The sequence below is a fragment of the Podarcis cretensis genome, assembly GCF_951804945.1.
Source record: "Podarcis cretensis genome assembly, chromosome: 2".
Classification (NCBI taxonomy): Eukaryota; Metazoa; Chordata; class Lepidosauria; order Squamata; family Lacertidae; genus Podarcis; species Podarcis cretensis.
In genome coordinates this window covers 114372464-114385618 of record NC_137171.1, presented here as the reverse complement: position 1 = coordinate 114385618, position 13155 = coordinate 114372464, and the positions used below count along the sequence as shown (strand labels likewise).

General features: G+C 45.9%; 1 protein-coding gene across 1 annotated transcript in view; it reads right to left on the bottom strand.

Moving 5' to 3' along the window:
* The window catches only part of LOC307206386 (von Willebrand factor A domain-containing protein 7-like), a 32805-nt gene extending 19865 nt beyond the window's left edge, over positions 1-12940 (bottom strand). The window contains exons 1-10 of the mRNA XM_079959623.1: positions 12662-12940; positions 9353-9475; positions 8334-8513; positions 6896-6971; positions 6569-6660; positions 4629-4793; positions 3881-4090; positions 2592-2730; positions 1594-1730; positions 147-425 (exon numbers count right to left, since the gene is read on the bottom strand). Coding sequence (XP_079815749.1) covers positions 147-425; positions 1594-1730; positions 2592-2730; positions 3881-4090; positions 4629-4793; positions 6569-6660; positions 6896-6971; positions 8334-8513; positions 9353-9475; positions 12662-12914 — 1654 coding nt within the window. The 5' untranslated portion in view covers positions 12915-12940. The remainder of the gene's footprint in view (positions 1-146; positions 426-1593; positions 1731-2591; positions 2731-3880; positions 4091-4628; positions 4794-6568; positions 6661-6895; positions 6972-8333; positions 8514-9352; positions 9476-12661) is intronic.
* Positions 12941-13155: the final 215 nt, after the last annotated feature.

Sequence of the window (13155 nt, the reverse complement as noted above, 5' to 3'; positions counted from 1 at the left end):
AAACACAGCCCTCAGGCCAAAAAGTGTTCACCATTATTTGTGTAGAGGATGAGATGGCAAACCACACAAGACTCTCCACAATTTTCATTCCCCCCACCATACTTTTGCAGGAAAGCTCTCTGCTTCATTCTCTGAACAAGCTGTACCTGAAGGTTGTCTCACAGTAATGGTGAAATCCAAAGAGTGCAAGCTCTTGACGGAGACAGTGATTTCTGTGAGGGTCTCATCCACAGGGAAAGAGAGCTGAGATCCATCCAATTGCTTATGGGCCACCGTAACTGGGGCGGCATTCAGAGACAGCTCCATGATGCCCAAGACCTGGTCGAGTTCGCCTTTGGTGGTCATCACATAGAAGCCTCCAGAATAAGCAGCTAGTTCTTCATAGATGTTAGCATAACTTCTCCCAGAAGCCTCTTCGGCAGCACCTGTGGAGAGAAAGGATGGGTTTTTGTCTCAAAACCTGGCCTCCTTCTCTTCTGTGTTCACAGGAGGAAAGGCAAACCACAGTGGGTGTTTTGGCAGCAGTTGCTTATAAGGTTCGCCTGCCTAATGCCAGTGTAAGGGAAGAAGCAAAGATCACCAGTGTAGAAGCAATGGTTCTTCAACATCAACTTTGCTGGACTGGTCCTGTTGTGTGGATGCCTGATTATCGTCTTCCAAAGCAACTACTCTATTCCGAACTTAAAAATGGAAAGCGTAATGTTGGTCGTCAGCAAAAGAGGTTTAAAGATTCTCTCGAGGCAAATCTTAAATAATAATAATAATAATAATAATAATAATAATAATAATATAATTTATTATTTGTACCCCGCCCATCTGGCTGGGTTTCCCCAGCCACTCTGGGCGGCTTCCATAAAAACCAAAAATACACTAAAATATCACAGATTAAAATCTTCCCTGAACAGGGCTGCCTTAAGATGTCTTCTGAATGTCAGGTAGTTATTTATCGCTTTGACATCTGATGGGAGGGTGTTCCACAGGGCAGGCGCCACTACCGAGAAGGCCTTCTGCCTGGTTCCCTGTAGCTTTGCTTCTCGCAATGAGGGAACCGCCAGAAGGCCCTCGGTGCTGGACCTCAGCGTCCGGGCAGAACGATGGGGGTGGAGACGCTCCTTCAGGTATACTGGGCTGAGGCCGTTTAGGGCTTTAAAGGTTAAAAAATGTAGTATAAACACCGACAACTGGGAAACATTGGCCTGTGAGCGCTCCAATTGGAGAACAGTCTTTACCAAAGGTGTCATGGGCTTCGAAGACACTCAAACTTAGGACAAAAGGGGAAATTTGCTAAGAGGAAGGCACGTTTGGCAAACCCTCACTGTGATCGACTCCCACCCAGAAACCAATGTCCCCACTGTGGAAGGACGTGTGGATCCAGAATTGGCCTCCACAGTCACTTATGGACTCATTGTTAAAACTGTGTTTATGGAAGACCATCATACTTGGCTACGAATGATCACCAGAGAAGAATTATATTGGCATAAGTCGGGAGGTGGGCCTGCTGATTTCTCAAGGATCCCACCCTTCTATTTGTGGAACACTCTCCCACCCATGAAAACGCCCTCTTTCTCATTGCTTGCCAAGAGCTATACATACTTCTGCGTTTCCGGCTAGAGCAATACCCTGTGAGAGCATAATTCACTTCAGACCCGGATGAATCAAGTAGGACTTGGACTTCATCTTTCAGGTGCTCATCTTTGGCTCCAGCATCAGTAAAGGTGTAGATCTTGGACCTTTGTGCAAGGAAGAGAACAAATCAGGAAGCTAACTAGAGTTTTCCATTTTGACCGAACCGATGGTTAATGCCTTCTGAAGAAGTCAGGATATCAAACCCTAGTTCAAAGTAGGTGTAATACCAAGGCATGTTCCAAAGCGAATAGAGAGAGCGGTTTTTCTACCCGTTGGAGGGGTCCCACCCTGATACCAGAACACGAGGCCATCAAACAAAGCTGAACGTTGGGGCATGAAGGACTTCTTCATGCTGTGCATAGCTAAACCATGGAATTCTCTACAACAAAGAGGTAGTGTTCAAAGGAGATTAGAGAAATTCCTGAGGCTATTGGAGGCTGATAGCAGTGATTCAGGATCAGAGGAAGGGCTAATGCGCCCATGTCTTGTGTCTGAACTTCCCATAGTCCAGCAGTGAGATGCTGGACTAGATCGGCTTCTGGTCTGATCCAGTAGACCTTATGTTCCAGTAGACCTTACGTTCTAGAGGTTAATGGGAAATTAACTGGTTCATTTTCTGGTTCACATAAAGGGGTTGTGCGCATGTTCATGAGGCTCCTTCCTACCGCAGCTTATTTAACGGAGGTATGATTGTTGGAACATGGCCACTCAATACATACTTGGGCACCATTGTTGTTGGGGGCAGGTGGGGGAGGACTGGAGTTTTGAAAGCTTAACTGGTGGTGGTGGGGATTTGAAAGAATAGAGGTGACCACAAGGAGATGACCTGGGAAGAAGTTCCAGGTCGCAAGGGAGAATGAGTGGAGTGACTTCTAGGTACTCAAGCAAAGGTACTAGGAATGGAGGAATGAAGGTAACGGGAATATTTATGTTACGAATAAGGCGGGAAAGGCCAGGTCTATTACCTTGGCAAGCTGTGTTCCAAAGCCAACTTCAGGCCACTCAAAGACATCTCTGGGCAGTCACCACCACCCGTAGGTCTAAGGTTAGAGATCAAGGTCTTAAGCTCATCCACATCCTGAGTCACATGGACTGGGCCAACATCTGCAGGGATAGATATGAGAGGGACTGAGTATCTGCAAAGGAGAGCTGGCAGGCAGAGACATACCTTAAGCTGGGTCACGTAGGGTATGTCATTTTTTGGGGTGAAACTTACTTTCAGCAAATTTCTTCAGCGAGGGGTCTTAAAATACGGCTTTTTTGGGTGTGTGTGTGTGTGAGAAGAATTAAAACCTGATATTATTTTTGTGATTAGTTAATGTTTAGCTTGGTCAATTTACCGTATTTTTCGCTTTATAGGACGCACTTTCTGCCCTCCAAAAATTAAGGGGAAATGTGTGTGCGTCCTATGGAGCAAATGCAGGCTCCTTGGCTTCAGCGATAGCAACGCGAAGCCTCCGAAGCGCAGAGGGAGCGCTCCCTCTGCGCTCTGGAGGCTCTGGGTTCCTTTTGCTGAAGCCAGGAGAGCAAGACTCTCCTGGCTTCAGCAGAGAGGGAGAGCTGCGCAGCGCCCCTTCAGCCAAACAGGAGGAGAAATGGAAGGGGCTCCGTTTCTTCTGCCGCTTCGCTGAAGGGGCGCTGAGCAGAGAGGGGGAGATTTTTTTTTTCTTGTTCTCCCCCTCTAAAACAAGGTGCGTCCTATAGAGCGAAAAATATGGTACGTCTAGTGAAGAAGGACATAAAATGCTTTGGGGAAACCACAGAATTCTAATGTTACCTTCTGAAAATGTCGGGTAATGCTACATAACAACAACAGCAACAACCAAACAATATAAATACATAATATATAACTGCAAGTACTTGGCAGTCATTTTAAACTATTCCTATGCAATTTTACACTTATTTTACATACCAAGCGGAACGGAATTATGGGAATGACCATTTTGTGTGCAACCAAGGCATGTGTGACCATTTATGGTCCTGGAGTGGGGCAGGGAGGGGGCAGAATGGGGTGGGGTGGGCTTACGCTGCACCGACATGCATGATGACCCAGAACGTAACCCCCACACAAATGGAGGAGTTGCCTGTATATTAATTTAACCAAAATATCATTTGAAGTCACTTAAAAAAAGAACAGGTGAGCAGCAATGTTATTTGGATTCTCCGAAAAAAAGCAGAGCGAAGGAAGGCAGGCAATTTCAGACTAAGCAGACTTAGCATGGGAAGAACCAGCTCTGCCTTTTTGCCCTCTCACCTGGATCATTGAAAGGCACAAGAATGTAGTTAAAGGGTTTATCCGGGGAGCTGGAAAATTCCTGGAGGAGGTTGATGCAGGTGGTTTTGACGTGGTGGATATCCTCCGACATGCTGCCAGTCGTGTCTATTACAAAGGTGAGCGAATAGCCTTCCAAGTTGAAAAACCTCTTAAAGGTATCGCTGCCCACCTGGTCCAGCAGGCCGTACCCTGGAAAACAACAACAATGGAGTAAAAACAGATTATGCTTATCCACTTTTCTTTAGGACCTCCCTATTTTCATTGGACAATACCTTGTCTCAGACTGGCATGGTGGATGGTGACATGGTCTTTATGGGCAAAAGAACAGAATCGATAGGTCCAGGGTGAGGAATCGGTCCATGGGCCTATTTGTTTGTTTATCTATTTCCCACCCTTCACTGTAAGGTCTCAGGGCAAGTCACAACAGTTTAAAACGCTACGCGAAGAAACAGTTTAAAACAATTAGAGGAACAAGGTGGTGTCTAATGATCCATGTCTATATCATGTGTCACAGGTGTGCCTTCAGCGCACAACAAACACCATACGATGAAGGTGTGTGATGCACCTCTGTGGGGAGGGAGTCCCATAATTTAGTGACAGCCACAGCCAAAACAAATCACAAGAGCTAAAACCACCACAAGGGTTGCAACTATATCAAGGTCATAAAAGGCCTGGAAGAAGAAAAAGGTATTATTTATCCCTGTGCTGAAAGGTCAATGAACCATACCATCTCCTACAAAGAAGTCCCTTGTGGCTTGTATGGCCAGTTCAGCTGCTTGTTGATGCAACTGATAGTGCGGGGAGAGCCGGGGGTCAGTTGTCTCCTTGTTGATCCCCCCTGTGGTAGGGAACATTTCGGCTGGGTCATTTCTTCCGCCATGTCCACATTTGCCTACAGAGAGAATATAGGAAAGAGAATGGAGGAAGCATAAGTGAGAGCCAGTGTGGTGTAGTGGTTAAGAGCGGTAGATTCGTAATCTGGTGAACTGGGTTCGCTTCCCCGCTCCTCCACATGCAGCTGCTGGGTGACCTTGGGCCAGTCACACTTCTCTGAAGTCTCTCAGCCCCACTCACCTCACAGAGCGTTTGTTGTGGGGGAGGAAGGGAAAGGAGAAGGTTAGCCGCTTTGAGACTCCTTCGGGTAGTGATAAAGCGGGATATCAAATCCAAACTCTTCTTCTTCATAAGAGCCAGTACAGCGTAATAGTTAGAGTGTTGGACTGGGATCTGGGAGAGCAGGGTTCGGATCCTTACTCAGTCATGAAGCTCACTGGGTGACCTTGGACCAGCCACTGTCTCTCAGCCTAGTCTACCTCACAGGGTTGCTGTGAGAATGAAATGGGGAGGAGGAGAACCAGGTCTTGAGATCCTTGGAAAATAAAGGTGATATATAAATGTAAAGGAGGAGGAGGAGGAGGAGGAGGAGGAGGAGGAGGAGAAGGAGAAGAAGAAGAAGAAGAAGAAGAAGAAGAAGAAGAAGAAGAAGAAGAAGAAGAAGAAGAATTGCTAGGGTGGATCATTTAAGTTAACAGATTGAGGTTGAATCCTGACAAGACAGAAGTACTGTTTTGGGGGAACAGGGGTTGGGCTCCCTGGTCCTGAATGGGTTAACTGTGCCCCTGAAGGACCAGGTGCATAGTCTGGGAGTCATTCTGGACTCACAGCTGTCCATGGAGACGCAGGTCAATTCTGTGTCCAGGGCAGCTGTCTACCAGCTCCATCTGGTACGCAGGCTGAGATCCTACCTGTCCGCAGATTTTCTTGCCAGAGTGGTGCATGCTCTGGTTATCTCTTGCTTGGACTACTGCAATGCGCTCTACGTGGGGCTACCTTTGAAGGTGACACGGAAACTACAACTGGGAGCAGCCCCCAAGACCATATAACACCAGTCTTGAAAGAACTACACTGGCTCCCAGTACGTTTCCGAGCACAATTCAAAGTCTTGGTGCTGACCTTTAAAGCCCTAAACGGCCTCAGTCTGGTATACCTGAAGGAGCGTTTCCACCTCCATCGTTCTGCCCGGACACTGAGGTCCAGCGCCAAGGGCCTTCTGGTGGTTCCCTCACTGCGAGAAGCCAAGTTATAGGGAACCAGGCAGAGGGCCTTCTCGGTAGTGGCACCCGCACTGTGGAACACCCTCCCATCAGACGTAAAAGAGAAAAATAACTACCAAACTTTTAGAAGACATCTGAAGGCAGCCCTGTTTAGGGAAGCTTTTGATGTTTAATAGGTTATTGTATTTTAGTGTCTTGTTGGAAGCCACCGAGAGTGGCTGGGGAAACCCAGCCAGATGGGCGGGGTATAAATAAATTATTATTATTATTATTATTATTATTATTATTATTATTATTAGTTAGGGAAACAGTAGTGAGGGTCATCAGCTTCAGTTATGGGAACGAGGTGGACATTTTAGTCTTCACATCAGTGGTGGGGAATCTGTGGCTCTCCAGAAGTTGTTGCTGGACACAAGCCTTGACCGCTGGCCATGCTGACTGGGCGGCAAGCAAACTCCTTTAGCCAGGGAGTCACCACCAAGAAGTCCTTGTCTCTTAGTCAGCATGTAGGAGGTAGGTGCAGACATGCAATGAACTCAGAAGTTGCCTTTCTTGTGTCCACCTGTCCTCCATACTTTTTTCAATGGCATGAAAAGAAAATCGCTGGTCTTACCTTTTGGTTTATGCCTGCATGATGCTGACAACTTGTACCCGCTTGTGAGCAGGTCGTTCACTAGGATGTTTCCATCGCACACAAACTGGTTGCTGTTAAACAGAGAACGTGGAAGTTGGTAAATGCACTGCTTAGAAATAAATTTACCATTTGAAGGGTGCTCCCCACTTACACAATTTTCACTTATGCGCCAAGGGCACTCTGAGGTGCTACGGAGCAAGACAAATCAGTGGCACTCCTCTGTTGTTTTCTGCCTGCACAGCCACAATAGAACAACAGCCGTTTCTCCCTCTCAACCATCACCTATGGGTGCCCATGGGTTCTTACCTTGCATCTTTGCTGCAGTCGCGACAGGTTTCTTTAGAAGCGGGAGCAACAGGGAAAGCAGGACTGGCAGGGTTTACTGTAGGGCAAACATAATGGGAGAAAAAAAAATCTATTTTAGTCTGTGTACATACCATATGGGGACGCGGGTGGCGCTGTGGGTTAAACCACAGAGTCTAGGACTTGCCGATCAGAAGGTCGGTGGTTCGAATCCCCGCGACGGGGTGAGCTCCTGTTGCTCGGTCCCTGCTCCTGCCAACCTAGCAGTTCGAAAGCACGTCAAAGTGCAAGTAGATAAATAGGTACGGCTCCGGCAGGAAGGTAAACGGCATTTCCGTGCGCTGCTCTGGTTTGCCAGAAGCGGCTTAGTTCTGCTGGCCACATGACCCGGAAGCTGTACGCCGGCTCCCTCGGCCAATAAAGCGAGATGAGCGCCGCAACCCCAGAGTCAGTCACAACTGGACCTAATGGTCAGGGGTCCCTTTACCTTTACATACCATACATTCAAAGCACATGTCCCCCCCCCCCAAAAAAAGAATATTGGGAACTGTAGTTTGCCAAGGGTGCTGGGAGTTGTAGCTCTGTGGTGAGTAAATTACAGTTCTCAGGATTCTTTGGAGAGGGGGAATGTGCTTTAAATATATGGCGGGTACACAGCTTTAGACTCAGTTGAATTCCATGTAAACCTGACAATCGGCAGCTATGGCAGGTTTATGATGATTCTGTATGGTGATCTGAGAGCATGAGTGGAAAGAAGGGATGTCCATTTTAAAAACCAGGTAGATAAAAAAAATGCAAAAGGTGATTTGGATCAGTCTTGCAGATCCCCACCGACTCTCTTGAATGCATTTGCCTAGTTTTGCATATGATCAAGCTCACTCATCCAGTCAGGGACAAATAAAGTCATGAAAGAATGCAAAAAATGAGGAATTCTACCATAATTGCAAGAAACTCTTTATTTTTAAACAAATGATCTATATAACAAAAAATATGCAATTGACGATATTTATATTAGGATGCAATGAAACCTTTCAAACAGGTTGCTATTGGATTTCTTATACTGATTATGCATAACATTGCTTGAGGACCTGGGATGCAAATGGATGAACCATTGCATGCTTCTATATTTCTTTGAAGTAATACAGTCGTACCTTGGTTGTCGAACGCCTTGGTATGCGTACATTTCGCCTCCCGAACGATCAAAACCCGGAAGTGAGTGTTTCGGTTTTTGAACGCTTTGTTGGAAGCCAAATGTCTGACGGTGCTTCAGCAGCTTCTGATTGGCTGCAGGAGCTTCCTCCAGCCAATCGGAAGCTGTGCTTTGGTTTCCAAACATTATGGAAGTCGAACAGACTTCCGGAATGGCTTCCAAGGTACCGCTGTACTTCTTATGTTTAACTTTGAAAACAAGAGAGAGTTTTGCAGTTCCATTTTGACTTACAGAGGTGATCGTAAGTTCCACCTTTCCCCAGCTCAGGCCAGTTGGTGTTACTGTAGAATTGTTGAAGGATGTGCAGAGCTTGTCCAGCACTTTGTCGAGCCGATTCCAAATCCGATGAACTCACAGGTTCCTTTAAGCTACTTAGCATGGAGTCCCTCAGGTTTTGCATCTGCGTTATACCTGGGAATAGATAACACAGGGGAACTTTTTATATCCCTGTTCCTCCTCTGAATTCCTCCTCCTCTGAACTCTTAACTTCTAAACTGGAGAAATGTCAAATCTCAAGCCTAACTGGAAGCCAGGGATTCTCCAGGTATGGTTAGATTCCAGCTCCCATGGCACTGTGGTCTAAACCACTGCGCCTCTTGGGCTTGCTGATGAGAAGGTCGGCGGTTCGAATCCCCGCGATGGGGTGAGCTCCCGTTGCTCTTTCCCAGCTCCTGCCAACCTAGCAGTTCGAAAGCGCACCAGTGCAAGTAGATAAATAGGTACTGCTCCGGCGGGAAGGTAAACGGCGTTTCCGTGCGCTCTGGCTTCCAGTCATACTGGCCACATGACCCAGAAAGCTGTCTGCGGACAAACCTTGGCTCCCTTGGCCTGAAAGTTAGATGAAAGTTAGCGCTGCAACCCCATAGTTGCATTTGACTGGATTTAAGTGTGCAGGGGTCACCCAGAATGGCTGGTGAAACCCGGCAAATGGGCAGGGAATAATAATAATAATAATAATAATAATAATAATAATAATAATATACAGATAAATGAAGCATGAGCTCTAAAAATATGGACTGTTGTAGATAACGTGGCTAATTTAGAATGTTTTATCATTTTACTGTTGTTAGCCGCTGTGATCCCAGCTTCGGCTGGGGAGGGCGGGATATAAATAAAATTTATTATTATTATTATTTATTAAGTACCTTTCACCTGTGCTAGCAAGTAGCTCAGTGTTTCTCTTAAAGCAACAACAGTTCCCCACATCACCCCAAACGCAGCTCCACCCCCCTCTCCCCCAAGGCACTTACTTGGGGCAATCTTTTCACAGTGGAAGAAGTAGTTACTGTTTTCAGCGTAGTTGACCTCCACTTGATTATTTGCAGAGATGAGTTCCTGTATGGCTTTGACTAATCGATTGGGAGAGATGTCAGCTGTGCGAGATAAAAAGGGGACAGGTGTCAAACAAGCTTATTTACCGATATGTATGCTACTACTGCCCACCTAGCAGTTCGAAAGCACGTCAAAGTGCAAGTAGATAAATAGGTACCACTCCGGCGGGAAGGTAAATGGCGTTTCCGTGCGCTGCTCTGGTTCACCAGAAGCGGCTTAGTCATGCTGGCCACATGATCTGGAAGCTGTACGCCGGCTCCCTCGGCCAATAAAGCGAGATGAGCGCCGCAACCCCAGAGTCGGCCACGACTGGACCTAATGGTCAGGGGTCCCTTTACCCTTTTTATGCTACAACTGCAGCCCGTGTTTTGTTAGCCCCAAAATGGAAAACGAGCGAGGTCCCAATTGAAGAAGAATGGCTTCCTAAGTTGACGGAATATGCACAACTTGCAGACTTAACATAGAGAATAAGAGAAGAAGAACATACATTTAATGAATATTGGAAAACGTTTATTGAATATATGGGAAATAGTTGTGTACACAGCTGAAAACGCTGGCAGCATGAAGATAAATTCACCAGTGTAAACACGTTTTGATGGATGCAATAACATACCGAATGGTGTAGTTTTTGTAAAATATGCAGGGATTTATGATATGCAAAACGAACCATGGGACGAAAAGAAGGGAAGCCACTGATATCTTAAGGATGTAAAACGAGTATTTTAGATTGCAAAATGGAAAATTAATAAACAATTATATATAAAGAAAAAGAAAACGGGGACAGATGGCATGACTACTTTTTGAACCCTGAAATCCATACGTAAAAATGGAAGTTCTTTTAAAAAGTAGCCGCAGCACCGACTTATGCAAAAGTTGGGGTGGGCAAGCTGCGTGCCCTCCAGGCACTCGTGAACCTCAGCCTAATTTCATTTAGGTGGTAAGGAGTGGGGGGGGGGGACAAGTGAAAATAGGCAAGAAGAGTGACTGATGATTGAAGAATGGAGGATGAAGTTAATGGACTATGTAGAATTAGATAAACTAACAGGTAGGATTCGAAACCGGTGAGAGCAGAAATTAACGGAAGACTGGAGTACATTTACGGACTATTTGAAAAGTAATTGTGAAGAACAGACGACGTTTGTAGGGCTGCAAGAAATTTTGTGAGGAGTATTATTAGACGTGTTGTAAAAATGGACACAGGGGAGGATGATTTGTTAAGAGATGTAAAGGCAATATAAAGTGAAGAAATGCCTAAGAAGTGGTTAAAACGGTGGATCATCAGAGGTGCTGATGGAAGTCTAAAAAGATTGTATAAGTGGTAAGTTCTGTGGTACATTTTATAATTTATATGTTAAAATTAATAAAAAATATTTTATATATATATATATATATATATATATATATATATATATATGAGATATGAAAGGAACATTTCGTACAAAGATTTCCATAATAAAGGACAAAAGTGGAAAGGACCTAACAGAAGCAGAAGACATCAAGAAGAGGTGGCAAGAATACACAGAGGAATTATACCAGAAAGAAACGGATGTCTCATATACCCCAGGTAGTGTGGTTGCTGACCTTGAGCCAGACATCCTGGAGAGTGAAGTCAAATGGGCCTTAGAAAGCACTGCAAATAACAAGGCCAGTGGAAGTGATGGTATTCCAGCTGAACTATTTAAAATTTTAAAAGATGATGCTGTTAAGGTGCTACACTCAATATGCCAGCAAGTTTGGAAAACTCAGCAGTGGCCAGAAGATTGGAGAAGATCAGTCTACATCCCAATCCCAAAGAAGGGCAGTGCCAAAGAATGCTCCAACTATCGCACAATTGCACTAATTTCTCACGCTAGCAAGGTTATGCTTAAAATTCTACAAGGAAGGCTCAAGCAGTATGTGGACCAAGAACTCCCAGAAGTCAAGCTGGATTTAGAAGAGGCAGAGGAACCAGAGACCAAATTGCAAACATGCGCTGGATTATGGAGAAAGCTAGAGAGTTCCAGAAAGACATTTACTTCTGCTTCATTGACTATGCAAAAGCCTTTGACTGTGTCGACCATGGCAAACTATGGCAAGTTCTTAAAGAAATGGGAGTGCCTGATCACCTCATCTGTCTCCTGAGAAATCTCTATGTGGGACAAGAAGCTACAGTTAGAACTGGATATGGAACAACTGACTGGTTCAAAATTGGGAAAGGAGTACGACAAGGCTGCATTTTGTCTCCCTGCTTATTTAACTTATATGCAGAATTCATCATGCGAAAGGCTGGGCTGGATGAATCCCTAGCCGGAATTAAGATTGCCGGAAGAAATATCAACAACCTCAGATATGCAGATGACACAACCTTGATGGCAGAAAGTGAGGAGGAATTAAAGAACCTTTTATTGAGGGTGAAAGAGGAGAGTGCAAAATATGGTCTGAAGCTCAACATCAAAAAAACGAAGATCATGGCTACTGGTCCCATCACCTCCTGGCAAAGAGAAGGGGAAGAATTGGAGGCAGTGAGAGATTTTACTTTCTTGGGCTCCATGATCACTGCAGATGGTGACAGCAGCCACGAAATTAAAAGACGCCTGCTTCTTGGGAGAAGGGCAATGACAGGCCTAGACAGCACCTTGAGAAGTAGAGACATCACCTTGCCAACAAAGGTCCGTATAGTTAAAGCTATGGTTTTCCCAGTAGTGATGTATGGAAGTGAGAGCTGGACCATAAAGAAGGCTGATCGCCGAAGAATTGATGCTTTTGAATTATGGTGCTGGAGGAGACTCTTGAGAGTCCCATGGACTGCAAGAAGATCAAACCTCTCCATTCTGAAGGAAATCAGCCCTGAGTGCTCACTGGAAGGACAGATTGTGAAGCTGAGGCTCCAGTACTTTGGCCACCTCATGAGAAGAGAAGACTCCCTGGAGAAGACCCTGATGTTGGGAAAGATGGAGGGCACAAGGAGAAGGGGGCGACAGAGGACAAGATGGTTGGACAGTGTTTTCGAGGTTACCAGCATGAGTCTGACCAAGCTGCGGGGGGCAGTGGAGGACAGGAGTGCCTGGCGTTCTCTGGTCCATGGGGTCACGAAGAGTCGGACACGACTAAACGACTAAACAACAACAACAACAAATATATATATATAAAGAGGCAGTGGAGATATAGAAAAGGAATAGGCTGCACAGAAGCAATCCTCTGTGAGGGCCATGAGATCTAGTCTTCACACCCCTGTTTTCCAAGCCTACCTTTGAAAAAGGCTCTGAACAGTTCGGTCGCCGTCAGCGATTTCATATTTTCCAGCTCTCCCGGGGCCATGGGAGATCTTCCGGTCAGTGGGTTTGTCTCCATGTAATGGGCAACAGCCCGCAGGACCCCTTCTTCTGTGATGTCTGCATCTGTGAAGACTGTCGAATCGATGCCCCCTGATTCGTGGTTGGGGAGGAACCCCCTCACGGTGCCCAGGCAGAGGAGCACAGTGACACACACGGGAAGCAACATGCTTTGCAGCAGGGGCAGGAAAGAGATTCTGTGCCTTCCTCTGCTCTGCCAGTTAAATAACTTGAGCCTGAAGAGGGGAAATCCCTCACCTGTTCAATCCATTTCCTCCTACGCGTACAGCAGCCAGGCAAAGGATTCCAGGAAAAACCTCTCTCCCAAACCATTACTGCTTGGCCACAAAGCACCACAACCTCCCAGCTTTACTTTACAAATAGTGATGGGTGAGTCTGACGGTTTTGGT